The sequence below is a fragment of the Onychomys torridus genome, chromosome 1, assembly GCF_903995425.1.
Source record: "Onychomys torridus chromosome 1, mOncTor1.1, whole genome shotgun sequence".
NCBI classification, from domain to species: domain Eukaryota; kingdom Metazoa; phylum Chordata; class Mammalia; order Rodentia; family Cricetidae; genus Onychomys; species Onychomys torridus.
In genome coordinates this window covers 165,655,276-165,671,897 of record NC_050443.1, presented here as the reverse complement: position 1 = coordinate 165,671,897, position 16,622 = coordinate 165,655,276, and the positions used below count along the sequence as shown (strand labels likewise).

At 43.4% G+C, this 16,622-nt stretch overlaps 1 protein-coding gene across 1 annotated transcript in view; it reads right to left on the bottom strand.

Annotated features, from left to right (window-relative positions):
- Pdcd11 (programmed cell death 11) overlaps positions 1-16,559 on the bottom strand; it is a 47,498-nt gene extending 30,939 nt beyond the window's left edge. Inside the window, exons 1-9 of the mRNA XM_036171859.1 lie at positions 16,458-16,559; positions 14,634-14,752; positions 13,435-13,566; positions 11,800-11,967; positions 9,622-9,783; positions 8,224-8,347; positions 7,555-7,736; positions 2,911-3,018; positions 378-584 (exon numbers count right to left, since the gene is read on the bottom strand). Of these exons, the coding sequence (XP_036027752.1) occupies positions 378-584; positions 2,911-3,018; positions 7,555-7,736; positions 8,224-8,347; positions 9,622-9,783; positions 11,800-11,967; positions 13,435-13,566; positions 14,634-14,735 (1,185 nt within the window). The 5' untranslated portion in view covers positions 14,736-14,752; positions 16,458-16,559. The remainder of the gene's footprint in view (positions 1-377; positions 585-2,910; positions 3,019-7,554; positions 7,737-8,223; positions 8,348-9,621; positions 9,784-11,799; positions 11,968-13,434; positions 13,567-14,633; positions 14,753-16,457) is intronic.
- Positions 16,560-16,622: the final 63 nt, after the last annotated feature.

Genomic DNA, 16,622 nt, shown 5'->3' with positions numbered 1-16,622 from the left:
GTAACTTGAGCACCGGAGGAACTGACATCCTGTTCTGGCCTCCATGGCCACTGTCCCCATAGGCACGAGGCCACCCATATACACAGAATTAGAAATTTTTAAAATCTTAACAACAACAACAACAAAAGGCTTTGCTGAGCCTTGGTCTGGATCCTATTTCATTCCTGTTCTTCCCACTGGCCAGGTTTCATACATAGCAAGTGCTGCTAAGCATTCTGAAACAACAAAATGTCACTGTTCAGACCTTAGAGACAGCCTTTCACATTGGAGACTATCAAGAACAAGATATCAAGGGGTGAAGGAAGTAGAAAAGGACCCATCGTCCCTAAAGTCCTTCCAGTGATAAGATCTGTGACCAAATAAAGAAGCCTCCTCACCCGGGCATAGGCCAGGACCCCATCCTTCAGCCTGAAGGTAGCCCCAGCCTTCTCAAAAAAACCCTGAAGAGGAACATTATCCAGCACAGCCCCTAGCTGCTGGTAAGAGATCCGGGTGAGTGGACGCCCAGGCTGCAGGAAGATGGGACGCAGGCTCAATCGTACAACTCTAGTCCGAGGGTGGATGCAGAGGATGCAGGCTTTTACCTGGACAAAAGAGCAAAATGAGCAGGAGGTGATCACATAATAGAGCTGAGAGCAGACCTTCTAAAGGGCCACGACTGTCCATGTGCTAACCGGGCAAGTACTAAAATCTTCAGGAAGTACAGATGTCAGCCCACGTAATCAGTGTGTGGAGAAGTCAGAGTGTCCCAGAGGGACTGTGTCTGACTCAGTACCAAATTCATCATGCCTGTACCACCACAGTGAAGGCCTGTCTGAAAAGCCTCAGATATACACCTGACTAACAAAGTTAAAACGTGCAGACTGTCCAGACAGTGATGACACAGCCTTTAATCCCAGCACTAGGGAGGCAGAGACAGGTGGATATCTGTAAGTCTGAGGCCAGTCTGGGCTACAGAGTGAGTTCTGAGACAGCCAGGGCGGTTATACACAGAGAAACCCCGTCTTGGAGGAAGAGGGAGGTGTCAACTCTTCCTTCACACAAACATTAACTATTGTAAAATAGCACTAGAAAGTTCACTTTGACGTCAACAGTATTGGCTGAAATTAGGAGGAAGATCTAATTTCTCTTAAAACATTTTTCTCTATGAGATACATAAGAATGTAATACTATTTTGGGGTTGGGGATTTAGCTCAGTGATAGAGCACTTGCCTAGCAAGTGCAAGGCCCTGGGTTCAATCCTCAGCTCCCCCCGCCCCCACAAAAAAATTTTTAGCCAGGCGGTGGTGGCACACGCCTTTAATCCTAGCACTCGGGAGGCAGAGCCAGGTGGATCTTTGTGAGTTCAAGGCCAGCCTGGTCTACAAAGTGAGATCCAGGACAGGCTCCAAAGCTATACAGAGAAACATTGTCTCGAAAAACCAAAAAAAAAAAAAAAGAATATAATACTATATTAAAAGTGAAACTGAATCATTTGAGAATTAAAAAAATTCTAAATAACATCTAAAATACCCATGTTCATCATAGAGGGTTTTGTTTTGTTTTGTTTTTTGAGACAGGGTTTCTCTGTGTAGCCCTAGCTATCCCAGAACTCAGTCTGTAGACTGGCTGTGAACTCAGAGATCTGCTTCTACCTCCAGAGTACTGGGCTTAAAAACGTGAGCCACCACTGCCCCGCTCATTGTAGAACATTTTAACACTTAGGTAACTGCAGAAAACCCACAAGGATTACTAGGACAATTTGATTATAAAATCAGTATTTAAATCAAGTATACTTTTTATTTTGGTACATTTTAGAGATTAGATCTAAGCTGGGTATAGTAGCACATGACTATAATGTCAACATTCTGGATGTAGAAACAGGAAGATCAGAAATCCAAGGACATCTCAGCTACACGGCAAATTGGAGGCTAGCCTGGGCTACAAGACTCTGTCCAACAAACAGAGCTGATGGCTCAGTGGATGTCAGTGGGTAAAGCTATCTGTCTCCAAGCCGGACAGCCTGAATTTGATCCCCAGCTCCCAAATGGTAGAAAGAGAACCGAGTCTGCCTAAGCTGTCCTCTGCCCACTACACAAGTGCTGTGGCACACTCACTTTCCCTCATATACAAAGAATTAAAACATAATTTAAAAAAATCTATACTACTTACAGAATCACAGGGAAAAAATGGCAGAGGGATTGGGTAGGGCTGGAGAACATGTACAGCATTTGCAAAGGACCCAAGTTCAGCTCCTGGCTTATAAGCATCTGTAACTCCAGCTGCAGGCCACCAAATGCCTCTGGCCTCTGAAGGCACTTGCAGTCATGTGCACAAACAACCCTCACACATAATTAAAAACAAGTCTTTTAAAAACCCTGGAATATGGGGGTGGCGAGTGCTGGAAAATCAAAACCAGGGCCTCAGCAATGTTAAGTAGGTGCTCGAACACAAGTTAACACAGAGCTCTCACAGACCTTTCTTCTCAGGGTGGTGATGGGGAGTGTGGAGTGTGGGGTCTGTGTGTTCTGGCTGGCCTGGAACTTGACCAAGTTGACCTGAAACTTGTGGTGATCAGCCTGCCTCTGTCTCCTGAGTGCTGCAATACAGGCATGAGCCACTGAACCTGGCTTCAGAAACTGTTAATCACATTTTCCTACTTGCACAGCCTGTGCTCTATACTAACTAGTCTTCCTTTAGAGCAAAAGGCAAACGCTACCCTCTGTAGCTGTTCCTTCTCTAATCTTGGTCTGGCCACTGGTCACTTCTTGTGTCCCTTCCAAAGCTCCTTTAACCATTTCCCGTGCTTCATTGCCTACTATGCACATCAAGTCCTAGGACCTCCTCTGAAGCTAGAGAGGACACCAGACAGCTGACTGAGACACAGCTAGGAACCAAGACTCAAGAAAAGCTATGGGGAATGTTTCTTACTGTTTGCTTTGAAGAATATGCTCCAATTTTCTTGGGCTCCAGATGCATGAAGTCAACCAGGCCCGTGAAGAATGTAAGGAAGTTTAGCTGGAGTCCAAACTGAGTTACCTAGAAGTAAACATAACAAGTTATGAAAAAAAAAATGATGAAGTGGAATATGAGAGATACTTCATGGCAAACACTGGGTCCCACAATGCCCACAGTTACACATTTCTCTCCCCATGGCTAGCCCTTACAAATACCAATCATTTAATTTTAAAAAGTAAAGCATCGCACACCTTTAATCCCAGCACTCGGGAGGCAGAGCCAGGCAGATCTCTGTGAGTTCAAGGCCAGCCTCATCTACAAAGTGAGTTTCAGGAAAGGCACAAAGCTACACAGAGAAACCCTGTCTCAAAAAACAAACAAAAGTAAAGCATCTTTGAATAGATCTTTCTCCAAAGAAGCTATACAAACAGCCAATAAGTACATCATCATCACGAAGATGGGAGAGAATCACTTAATTGTTGGGAAAATGTCAATTAAAATCACCATGGGATGTCACTTGACATCCACTAAGAGGCTGCTTCTTGAAACAATAAACAAATGCATGCACAGTTCCCTCACCAACACCCAAATGAGAGAAAAAAATGCTTCAAATTGGTGACTCAGGAGATACCAGCAGAAGCTACTATTAGGAGAGATGGCTCAGCTCTTCCTGTGAGCTTTTAAATATCACTTGGCTTTGTGAAATCAACTTAAAGTTTTGTATTTACTTATTTTACTTACTCTGTGTGTGAATGAGCACACAGCACAGTACCCAAGGGCACCCGAGAGGACAGCCTGCAGGAACTGGCGCTCGCCCTCCACCATGTGGGTCCTGGGAGGACCTCTAGCCATCAGACTAGGCAACAGTGCTTTCACCCACTGGGCCATCGGAGCAGCTTAACCAACTCTTTTTTGAGACAAGACTCACTATGTGGCCCCAATTCCACCTGTCTCTGAAGAGCTGCAGTTCTAGAGACCCATCACCAGACTTGCCTCCATCTGACTTTAGATCTGGAGTGTCCATTAAATACCGTGGCTACGGCCAGGCACGGTGGCGCACGCCTTTAATCCCGCACTTGGGAGGCAGAGGCAGACAGATCTCTGAGTTCTAGGCTAGCCTGGTCTACAGAATTGAGTTCCAGGACAGTTTCATCCACCAATGTGACATCTCTTCAGGTTGTAAGAAAAATTTAACAATCAAAGGTTGGGGTAGGGTTCTGTTTTTGTCTTTATAGGATAATGGAAATACCCATCTTCCAGAAATCATAAGGCCTTGGATATCTGGATGTTTACAGCAGAAAGAAAGAATCTATTGGTACCAATCTACACAGGGTAAGATATCACAGTCTAACATCTATATCTCTATCAATCTAGAATAGTTGTGTTTCCAATTTAATTATAAACCAAGCTGGCTTTGGAGATGGAATTGGCTCACTCCTTCTCTAAACCCAAGCATATTGATAAAAGAAAAGGTTGAGAGATTCTTCAGTCCCATATCAGAAGAGCCCTCTGGTGTGAGACAGAAGGAAACCAATTATAAGGGACCATTATCTTCAAGATTCTAATTCTCTCCATGCTTATTCTTGATTTCTTGGAATCCTTTCTTACATGTCATGACATCTTTAAATCTAAACCTTCCATTCTGATAAAAAATAAGTTTTTTCCAATAGCAATCTCTTAAGTCTCCAGAAGGAAGATGGGGCCCCAACAACAACTCTACCCAATCCAGAATGATGCCATGGTAATCATCATAATACTATACTTCTTCCAGAATTTCAGACAATCTTACCCATTACTCTGAGAGTTGCTGCAGAATCTACAGTTAGTCTAACTGAGATTTAACTATCTGAGCTTTCTCACAATACCCAACAGAGATACCATCGCCCCTAAACAGCAGGAAGCAATTCTAAGAAAACGACGCCCCTTATCCCTAAGGTTTCATATTTCTCAGGGTTATGGATAATGGTTCTAGGTTGGGGGTGGAAGAAACTGTTAAACTCAGTACTCTCCTTAAGGAAAGAAAATATGTTTCAAAAAAAAAAAAAGGAAAAGAAGAAATGGAATGGATAGTTATAAGATCTTATGGTAGATTACCATATACATTAGTAAACAAATTTAGTAATATAGCAGCCTTTGCACTGTTATGAATTCTTATATGTTGATACAAACATAAACCCTTTATATTCCTATTTAAGATAATTTGTATATTGATACAAATACAGAACTATGTTTGTTATATTGTACACATATTTTTACTCTTATTTGAAATATTTGTATATTGATACAAATGTAAATTTATATCTGTCATACTGTATGTATGTTCTACTTCTATTTAAGATATTCTGTATACTGATATATATTTAGGATTATTATCATATTGCATACTGCACTATACATTCCTACCTCTGTTAAAGATATTTTGTGTATTGTCACAATTTAAAGTCATTGTCCTTTTACTGTACATTTGCTTACAGACTGTTTGCCTTATTTATAGGAAGCCTTAGTCCTTAGGTTCTTTAGGTAGATAAGACTTATAGAGTTATTGTCACCTATGCTTGTCATTTCTATAATTATGTTAGTTAGGTTATCCAGATTTATAAATACATAGGTCAGATGGACAGGTAATCTTCAAACACTTCATGGACCTAGAGAATATGGCATTTAAATAACTTAGAATTCTGTTGACGTGAGACACGATCGCTCCTGGCAGCACCAATTTGATCCTGAGAGAATGTTGGGCTTCTAAGACATTTCCATTTGGAAGTTTGTCTTCTTGGCACAAAATGGCCTACTGGCAAAGAACTGCCCTTGCCTCAACTGCTGACAGTACAAATGCTGTCCTTTCTGGACAAGCAGGACACAAGGAAAGCAACCACTGTACTTTGCCAAGACAGGGTAAGATGGTCTTTCAGAATTCCTGCTTCTGAAAATGGTCTGTCAGATACTCTAGGCCTGTAGCCAATTTGAATGCACCAAGGATGCTGAGAAACATTAGGTGACTGTCCAGGCTGCTAGCTGTTTCTGTCTACTCTTGCAAGACTCCCGAAAGTTGCTTGTGTCCTTCTCCCATTTCTCAGGTATTATTATAATCCTTCTCGGGTCTTTGATGAGGTTGGAGATTAGCAGTTATAGTTACAACTTAGTATATATACATTATAATATCTTAGATAGAATATATTATGTATTAGACTCAGGTTCTTTAGGATAGGACACCTTTTGGAATGATCTTTGTAACATGCCACCTACCCACGCTCTAGACTTCCCTGGATTTTAGTATGTGTTTTTTGCTTGACATTGTTTGCACTTATTGTAATTCCAACTTATCTAGGTCATTATCCCTCATTACTCCTGGACAATATTTGATAACCATTTCTTTGTATATAGTCTTGTATTAGGTTAGAACTTTCTTATTTAGACAAAAGGGGGAGATGTAGTGGATAGCCATCCCAGCATTGGCCTGGAAGTTCCAACCCCCATTGAGGCTTCGGTAATGGTCACACCCACAAGGAGGGCAGAGAAGGAAACGGAAGAGGGAGGAGCGAAAGGAGGTTGCGCGCTTGGTTCCGGGACCCTGGACGCTGGAGGGAGACCGAGCAGAGTTCTCCAGAGAACACTGCCGGACTGCACTATACCTTTGCCAGACCCTGCAACCTACCCCTTCATTGTAAGTTACCCCACAAAATAAACCTCCCTTTTAACTACATGGAGTGGCCTAAATAATTTCACCAATAAATATGGGTGCTAGGAACTGAACCCAGGACCTTTACTATAGCAATTAAATGTTCTCAACTGCTGACCCATCTCTCTAACTCCATAAATGTAATCTTAAAAGAAAAATTTTCATTTTACAAAAAAAAAAAAAAAAAAAAAAAAAAAATCAGATGAAATTTGGTTGAATAGTAGTTGTCTAGCGTGGGCATAGTGCCACACTCTTTTTAACCCAGCACTCAGAAGAGAGAGGTAGGCAGATCTGGGTTTGAGGCCAGCCTGGTGTCTACATAGCTAGTTCCAGGCTAGCCAGAACTACATAGTCTAAACAAACAAACAAACAAACAAATGAAAACAGTCTGTCCAAAATACTATCATATCAACATATAGCATTGGAAAACATTCCAAGGACTCAATGACCAGAAAGATCTACTGGGTACCCTATCTGGCAGCAGCTTTATTAGTATATATATTAAAACTTTATTAAAAAATTACGTTTTACAAGGTCTTGGGAAGATAGCTCAGTGGTCAAAAGTGTGTACTACTCTGCCAAGGACCAGAGTTTCGTTCCCAGAACCCACATCAGGCAGCTGACAACCACCTGTAACTTGAATGGCCCTGACACAAACCAAACACACAGACCCACACCCCCACACACATAATTACAAATAAAATGAATTGTTTGGGGAGGTGAATTACAAGTAAAATAAATCTTTTGGGGAGGCAGTTTGAGGCAGGGTTTCTCTGTGTAGCCCTGGCTATTCTGGAACTCTCTGTAAACCAGGGTAGCCTTGAACTCACAGAGCTCACTTGCCTCTTGAGTGCTGAGATTAAGGCAAGCACCACCACTGCCCGGCAACTCAATCTTTTGTCATTCATGTTTTGAAAAGGTAATAACGGACAGCTTACCTTCTGCACCTGGGCTTTGACCACCAGCCCTGGCAGCAAGTTATTCAGGCTCCAGCTTTGCTCCTCAGTCGCAACGGCAGAAGAAATCTCCGAGTGCTCTATAGAGAGACCCACGACTCCTCCATTGCTTTTCACCTCTTCAACCAGACAGGTCAGATACTGGCCGATTTTGAGCTTAGCACCTGTAAACCCAACCCCAGCACCCAAAAGGAAAATATACCTTTATGAGAAAGGCCCTTAACTATGGGCCCAAGCTAAGCTGGAAGGTTCCACAGCCCACCCACCCAATGAGCATCTGATGCTCTTCAGCCGTGAGAGGGTAGGATGTTAACCTAACTGCTCTAGAATTCAACTATCTCACAAAAATGTGCCAAATAAGCCGGGAGTGCAAATCACAGGTTCTGGGGGACAAGCTCGTAGAATCTCAGATGTAGGATACTGAAGCCAGTCCACTGGACCATAGAGAGACTTGTCACTCTCTGACCCTCCATGCATTTCCTTCCTACCAGCTGGTATTAATTACTGATTTCTCCAAAGCCAACCAGACTTCAGGCTCACCACTCTGTCCTGCTACTAATCAAAGCGGTAATGAAATATAAACATTTAAACATAATCCCACATGCTGGAGCTCATCCCCACATACCAGCCTCTATCTCTGCTTGCCCTCACCTTTGTTCTTCTGTCGGATGTATTCTTGGGCTTTCTGCAGTGACAGAAAAGCTCTGGTCCCACCAACACCAATGTCCACTAGGTAGCCATGGTCTTCCAGGCTTGACACTGTGCCCGTCAGCAGCTGGAAGGAGGGAAACAGAAGTTTCAGGTCAAAAGCAAACAGGACACCCACAAATTCCACTACCATTCAAACATGAACGCTACAAACAAACTCCTCACGAATCACATTCAACCTTGAGATCACAACTCCCTACCTGAGAACAGACGAGAAGAGATCAATTTTCCCATGGGGTTTAAAGGATTTTTGTCTCCAGAAAGTGGGGAGTGTTATATAAATGTATGCAACAACACAAGGATAGTGTTTAAAAAACAGAAATGATGCAAAAAGCAGTGAGTTCCGCTGGCACCCGAGCCAGGACTAGCAAGAGATGCGGAACCATCCTTTACCTTCCATTCGTTCTTTTCTAAACTCTTGAGAAAGTAGCTTGCCAACCTCTTGTACATTTCATGAGAAGCAATGCAGCTTTGACCTTAGCTGGTCTCTGCGAAGTCACTAAGATCTCAAATGGAGAAGGGGAGACTGTCTACTGCCGCCCACAGCTGCTGTGGGAACTGCACAAGATGAAGTGCCAAAAAGAGCAACCACGGAGTAGGCCTGGTAACTGTCAACTTGCTGCAAGACAGCGTACTTTCATTCTCCTGGTACCAAACTAAATCCTAGTAAGTTTGCCAGGCCTTCCTTGAACCCCATTGCTTTTTTTGTTTGTTTGTTTTTTGAGACAGGGTTTCTCTGTAGCTTTGGAGCCTGTCCTAGACTAGCTCTGTAGACCAGGTTGGCCTCGAACTCACAGAGATCCACCTGCCTCTGCCTCCTGAGTGCTGGGATTACAGGTGTGTGCCACCACTGCCCAGTGAACCCCATAGCTTTTAACCAAACCCTTGGAGATACAGCTGACCTTTAATCACCAGAACATCTGTATGCGGCCTCTCTATTCTCCCTAGTGGATTTGGAGGACGTAGCCTGAACTAAGTTCACCTGTATCTCCAGAGTTGGACACTGAGACAGCTGGTAGGCTGGTTGCTGTCTGCCCTTTGCTTGGGTTCACTGAGTGGTCCTTGACATCACAAGGCGGGGTTCTGGAAAGACCTACTCTGTGAAGAACTGGTGGGTATGGCACCACGAGGAACCCTTTCCCCACCTCCCAGCCTCCATGAAGGCTCTCTGCAGGCACTTGACTGTGGCACCAAAGCCACCTCAACTTCTCTTTCCGCCCTCCACAGTAACAGAATTAGGTTCAGGTCTTCAAGTTAGGTTCCCCAAGTACCTAACAGCTCCAGGAAGAGCACAACACAGGGTACAACATGCTCCTCCTTCCTGTGACATCAGATACATACCATCCCAGGCCTCAGGGCCTCAGCACTCAGCACTTTGTTGACATGTTTGGGGTTCACAGAAAGCTTGACACTCTTCTTGCCGGTCTCTGTGATGTCCAGGCTGCTCACCACACATCTCACCAACATTCCAGGTGAGAAAAGGTCAGGCAAGCGGAGTAGGTCCTGCATAACGGTTAATACGGAAGACCTAATATACATACATACATACATACATACATACATACATACATACATACATGTGTGTGTGTGTGTGTGTGTGTGTGTGTATACGTATGTAGATAGATAGATAGATAGATAGATAGATAGATAGATAATTTCCTTTGAACCAGCCTCAGCTCAGGGCCTCCTCATGCTCAAACCCCTACAGAACCCAACTGGTAAATGAAGAGTAAGCTTAGTCACATGGAAGAATCTATAGCTAAGTCACCATCTTGATCGAATTTAGGCATATAGCCTTCATGTACTTCCATAAAATAGGCAGATGCCAATGAATCATCACGAGCTGTCTGGACACAATGTCTCTATTTCATTTCCTCTTCAGCGCCTGCAAAACTCTTCCTGTCCTCCTCCATCTACTTAAGCCGCTAAGGCAGTAAACTCCATGAGACTTGACTCCATTTTGTAATCCTCCCTCCCTCCCCCCCTCTCCCTCTCTCCCTCTCTGTCTCTCTCTCTTTCTCTGTCTCTCTCGCCCTCTCTCCCTCTCTCTGGTCTTTTGAGACAGGGTTTCTCTGTGTAGTTTTGGTGCCTGTCCTGGACCTCACTCTGTAGACAGACCAGGCTGGCCTCGAACTCAGAGATCCGCCTGCCTCTGCCTCCCGAGTGCTGGGATTCACCACCGCCCAGCTTAGTCCTTCTCTTATATGACATTTATTTATTGGTACTGGATTTGAACCTATGGCCTCACACATGCTGAAGGCACATCCCTTAATACTGAGTTAGGCCTCTTGTTTCTCATGTGAACATTTAATGTTTCTCATTCTATCCCTCGGGCCCTCCCGCTGCTTCTGACACCAACTTTCTTCAAGTCAGCATTCACTCTAGACTCAGTCTTTCAGGCTCTTCTCGTCCTAATTTGATCCCTGTAAGTAACGTCTTCCCTTTCATCATCACCTACACAAGTCCCACACATTTGTTTCCAGACCAGACTTTCTTGGACTCAGCAATCACCTGGCCCCTGGATATCTCAAGTGTACCTCAAATTCAACATAGTAGTCAAAGAATAACCATCTCCCAAATCAAACCATACACAATGGAAACTTACAACTAGTCCCCAGTACCTCTGCCTCACTATCCATGTCAAATCTATCATTCCTTGCTAAATCCTGGTCCTAAGCTGTATTATCTTAGTGCCTGGCTTAATAGCAATAGCCTCCTAACTGATCTAGGCAATTGCTAATGCCATTTTAGCTTAATTGCTATGCTGTCTACAGGACACCCATTCCAATGAGAACATTTCACAAACTCCCTTTTGATGCAACATCTAAAACATATCCTTAATATAGTCTGTAAAGCCATGTGTAATCCTGCTTCTCCACAGCTGCCCAGATTCATCCTACACTGATCTCCCTCTTCTCTTCCTATGCTAATAGCACTTGCCTTCTCTGCTACAGTCTGACTTGCTTAAATTCCCTTATTTCAGGCTGGAGAGATGGCTTAGAGGTTAAGTGCACCAACAGCTCTTCCAGAGGTCCTGAGTTCAATTCCCAGCACCCACATGGTGGCTCACAACCATCTGTAATGAGAGCTGGCGCCCTCTTCTGTATACATAATAAACAAATAAATCTTTAAAAAAAAAAATCCCCTTCTTTCTGTATCTGGGAAACCTTCATCTTTCAGATCTCCAATGGTCTTCCCTTATAGAAATGTTCTAGGTTCCCTAGACTAAGTCAAAAACCCCTGTCTTGTTTAAAAAATATACATCCAGGGCCAGCAAGACGGTTCAGCAGGTAAGGTTGCTTGTTGAACAGCCTGAGGAGCTGTGTTGGCTCCCAGAAACCCACATGGTGGAAGGAGAGATTAGAATCTCACAGGCTGTCCTCTGACCTCCATGTGTGCTGTGCACACCCGCACAAATATGAAAGATTAAAAGAACCAATGGCTTTCAAGGCACTCACATTTTCTTCTCTTAGCATTTCTATTCTAATCCCAGGGCAAGTTTCATCCAGACACCCCTACCTCCAGAGGTTCTTCCTGTGCCACCTGCTCATTCAACTTCTGGGTGTAGGCATCACAGATTTCAGTCACTTGCACAAAGCCTTGGAGGCCGTTGGGAAGACTGATCACCAGTTCCAGCTCATTCACCTCTTTTACACAACCCAAAATCCGCATTCCCTCACATAGGGACTAGAAAAGAAAACATATAGTAATTATATACAGTAAGGCAGACAACAATGATGGCAGTTAGGGGGACTTTGGCTTTTTGTCCCAACACCAATACTAGAGGAATTTTAGAAATGAAAGGAAAATACATGCAGTGTACAGATCCAGGCTTATTAGCTATCTGGCTGAACACCATGAAAGGTTTTGATCAGAAACAGGGTTACAGTGCTGGACTGGGGGAGGGGCCTTCATACTCTACCATACCCTAGCAAACTCATTCCAAACACCTGGAAGACAGTATGATGAAGGAAACAGACCACTGAAGCAATGGCAGCCAGGAGTGTGCGTGTCCCTTACCAGAATCATTTTTACATGAAATCTCTAGTTTTCTAAAGTATCACCAAGTTAAACAATTTTTTAAAATATCGTAATAGAAAACAAAAATATTTCTGCAAGCTGAATAATTACCCTCAGAATAATTTGACTATTTTCCTAGTTTAAAATGAACATATACTGGAGGGTGGAAGTGGGGAATAACATAATTTTAACAATTGTAAACCACACTATTTATCTGAGGTAATTTTACATCTACAAAAAGCAGAGGCCAGGTATGGTTAGGCACACCTTTAATCCTAGTACTCAGGAGACAGAGGAGGAAGATCTCTTTTAGTAGGTCAGCTTGGTCTGCATCACGAATTCTAGGCTAGCCAATGGCTACATAGTGTGATCCGATTTCCAGTTCTAACTTCTACTAAAATATAAGCAATCCAGGCTTATCTTTAATCATTTCCATGATCTCATGAGATAGCGTCTTGTGCACCTCAGACTAGCCTGGCAATCACAGCTAAGGATGACCCAAAGCTGATCCTCCTAACCCCAGCTCCTAAGTGCTAGGATGACAAGCATGCTCACCACATCTGGTTTATGTGATACTGAGGCTCAAACTCAGGGAGACAGAAAATGGGGACAGAGGGACAGACGGGAGGCAGGCTGTCAACACACAGCAGCACAGACCTGAAATCCCTGTATGTGGGAGGTGCCTTGGCTACATAGGGACCCTGGGAAACATAAGACCTTATCTCAAAAAACCCCAAATAAAAGCTGGGCGGTGGTGGTGCACACTTTTAAATCCCAGCACTCGGGAGGCAGAGGCAGGCAGATCTCTGTGAGTTTGAGGCCAGCCTGGGCTACAGGGTGAGTTCCAGGATAGGCACCAAAGCTACACAGAGAAACTCTGTCTCGAAAAAATCAAAAAACCAAACCAAACCAAAACAAACAAAAAACCAAGAAAAGAAAAAAAGGCACCAGGCACTAGTTAGCAACCTAAGGAAATAAGAAGCTCATTTCTCATAATTTGCACACGCCTCTACAGATACATACAGAAAACACATAATTGTGTGCACGTATGTACACGAGCAAAGAATGAGGGAACAGAGGGACGAGCACACAGACGTAAACAGGGAGTATGTTAAAAACAACAGTTTTCCGAACCCCAACGCTGAGGATTTCAAATTTCTCTCTCCCAGATTTGCTGGCTTCTCTCTTTCCTGTTTTCAGTTTCTTTGTTTTTGCAGGCCCTTTCTGGCTCTTCTTCCTTTTAGTGGATTCTTCTTCTGTGGAAATCTAAAGGGGGTAAAAGACCCATTAAGATGCAAAAGGGTAAGAAGCAGTGATCTTAACCGTCACCACACGTTTGGGGGCCTGCGCTCTGTTATTTTACTTCCCTAGGCCACTTCCCTGTGTTGTCTTAATTTCTGCTGCAGTCCCAAGCCTAGTATCCAGGCACCAACATTCCCTTGCCCAGTGTCTGAGAAGCCTCTTCCATCTTCCCAATTTTGTCCTGCATTCTTCCTCTGGTGGGCGGAGTAGACACCGAGGTTCCCCAGCTTGAGAAGCCATGTATCACAGTGCATACAAATGGAGTGGAGAGGCTTAGTTCAAACTGTAAAGCTCTTTGTTTGATTTCAACAAAATACATAATTTCCCTGAATCTCAGTCCTCAGCATGAAACCATGACTTCTACTCAAAAATATACACGGAGAGATTCTGTAATACCAACCTAAGGCCACACACCCAAATGGTGGCTTCCTTCTCTGTAGCATCTAGAGCACAAAGCACTCTATGAGACGGATTCTAATGTAAACTCTACTTACTACACTCCTTTTAAATATATGTACAATGACTAGAACTGGGGCAAAGGAGCTCAGGAGTAGATGACTTGCCCAACATGCACAAGGTCCTAGGCTCGATCCCAGCACCATAACAAAACAAAATCCAGTATCAAATACCTTTTTCCATCCTTAATCACTAGCACAGACTCCTTAAGGACAAGTCATAAAAGCATTTCAACATCAAATACTAAATGTCATGCTTTCAAAGAAGCCTGAGGTGATAGACTCTTTAACAAGTTCAATTTTTTTTTAATCTATTTATTATGTACACAGAAGAGGGCGCCAGATCTCATTACAGATGGTTGTGAGCTACCATGTGGTTGCTGGGAATTGAACTCAGGACCTCTGGAAGAGCAGTCAGTGCTCTTAACCTCTGAGCCATCCTCCAGCCCTACAAGTTCAATTTCTAAAAGTGACATCAAAGAGAAACAAACTGGAAAACATCTGCTGCAAATGCGGCTCAATCTTCCCGAAGATGCTACAAAGTGTCAGGCCCCTCCAAAGCAGCATACCACTTACATCAAATAAGTTGTCTGGTTCAACTGCATGCTGGGAAGGTTTCTCTGCTTTGTGGCTTTTTCTTGTGCCCCCTCGGGGGAAGCTTTCTTCCAGGTTTGCCATGTTTGGGTCTCCCAAAGCTGATGGAAAGAATAATGGAGAGCTGTAGCAGGTGTCATAAAAGATGTGACTAATGGGCAAGAGAACCTTCTAGCAATGCACTAAACAAGATTCAAAGCCGGGCGGTGGTGGCGCACGCCTGTAATCCCAGCACTCGCAAGGCAGAGCCAGCAGGATCTCTGTGAGTTCTAGGCTAGCCTGGGCTACCAAGTGAGTTCCAGGAAAAGGCGCAAAAAACCCTGTCTCGAAAAACCAAAAAAAAAAAAAAAAAAAAAAAAGATTCAAGAGTATGTTATAAACAGTTGATATGCCAGGCTCTTGTTAGTCCATGTCTTTCCAACACTATATGCCTCAAAACCATAAACGATACACTATGCACTGTCTTCCAGGAAAAACTCAATGAAGAAAACCTTCATTTAGTATTAATTATTGTAATTATGTCAGGGGTGTGTGTATACATAAACACATAATACATAAATCCTTAAGTCCAAACATGCACTACTTAGAAAACAATATGTAAGTAATTTAAAATACAAATCAAATTATAAAGCATAAACAAAAAAGTGACAGGATTCAGTAAAGGTGACAAGCTTCATAAGAAAGAGGCTTTTGAGCTGAATGTTAAATAAGTAGGAAGCCAGGTCTGGTGGTTCACGTCTCTAACTCTAGCACTGGGGAAGCTGAGGCAGGCCTATCTCTGTGAATTCCAGGACAGCCAGATCTACATAATGAGTCCTTGTCTCAAAAACAAAAAACAAAAACAAAAACAAAAAAACAACAACAAAAAAAACTAGTAATAAAAAATAGGAATATGATAGGTAGAAAATGTGGAAAAAACACAGAAACAAGAAAAGCCTATTTTTCAAAATATAAGCCATTTGACTATCAAACAATTGTTTGAAGGCTTTTCTTTAAAAACTGAATATTCAAGTAAACCACGGGGAAAATAAAGCATAATAACAAGTTGCATTTTAGAAACAATTTGGGCTCCTCGGTGGAAGATAGTTTAAAATAAGTAGTTTGTGTTGACATGGTATTTCAAAGACTTGGTGCAGTGACAGAATAATGAACAACATTCTTCAGTCTACAGATTGGACAGAAAAAAGAAGTGAAAGGCAAGTTTTAAAAACTGAGTGTAAGGGGCTGGGGATTTAGCTCAGTGGTAGAGCACTTGCCTAGCAAGCACAAGGTCCTGGGTTAAAAAAAACCAAAAAAAAAAAAAAAAAAAAACACCGAGTGTAAGGATTTAAATGATGTACATCAGGGAAACCAGAAGGTATAAATGAAGACACAAGACAGGTTGGTTGGTTCTGGGATACCTGGGAATAAAAACTTAGTAATAGCGTAAGGCTGAAAGAAGTGAAGACCGAGAAGAAATTAAGGATTTGGTCTGTATGGGTGCACGCTTCACAAAATAGTATAGCTCACGAGGTCTACTTTGCTGGGAATCCAACTCTTCATTCCCATTTTAGACCTGCTGAGACTGAGGCGCAGAGTCTGGCGACCCCGTGTATGAACGCTAAGGGTACCTGAAGTGAGCAGCCTGTACAGGAACTGCTAACGCAAAGAGGGGCTTGGGCGGACAGACCACCCACGCCGGCTCAAGGGTGCTTGGCAGGAAGGCCGGAGACCCGGGCCAGGAAGCCGAGGTAGGAGCCATGAGGTCTCCTCCCTCCACGCCTAAGCTCCCGGGTCACCAACCCCACGGCTCCCGCGACTGCCTACCTCACAGATCGGTTCGAAGCAATCGCACGCGCAGAGCACTACGCCAACAGCCCCACGCTTCTCTTCCACAGCCGTAGGCAGGATCAGTTGTACTTCCGTTACGACGTCCAGTCGGGCGCTGGCTGAGACAGGAAGTAGGAGGGCGGGACTTTTCGTTATAGCCAA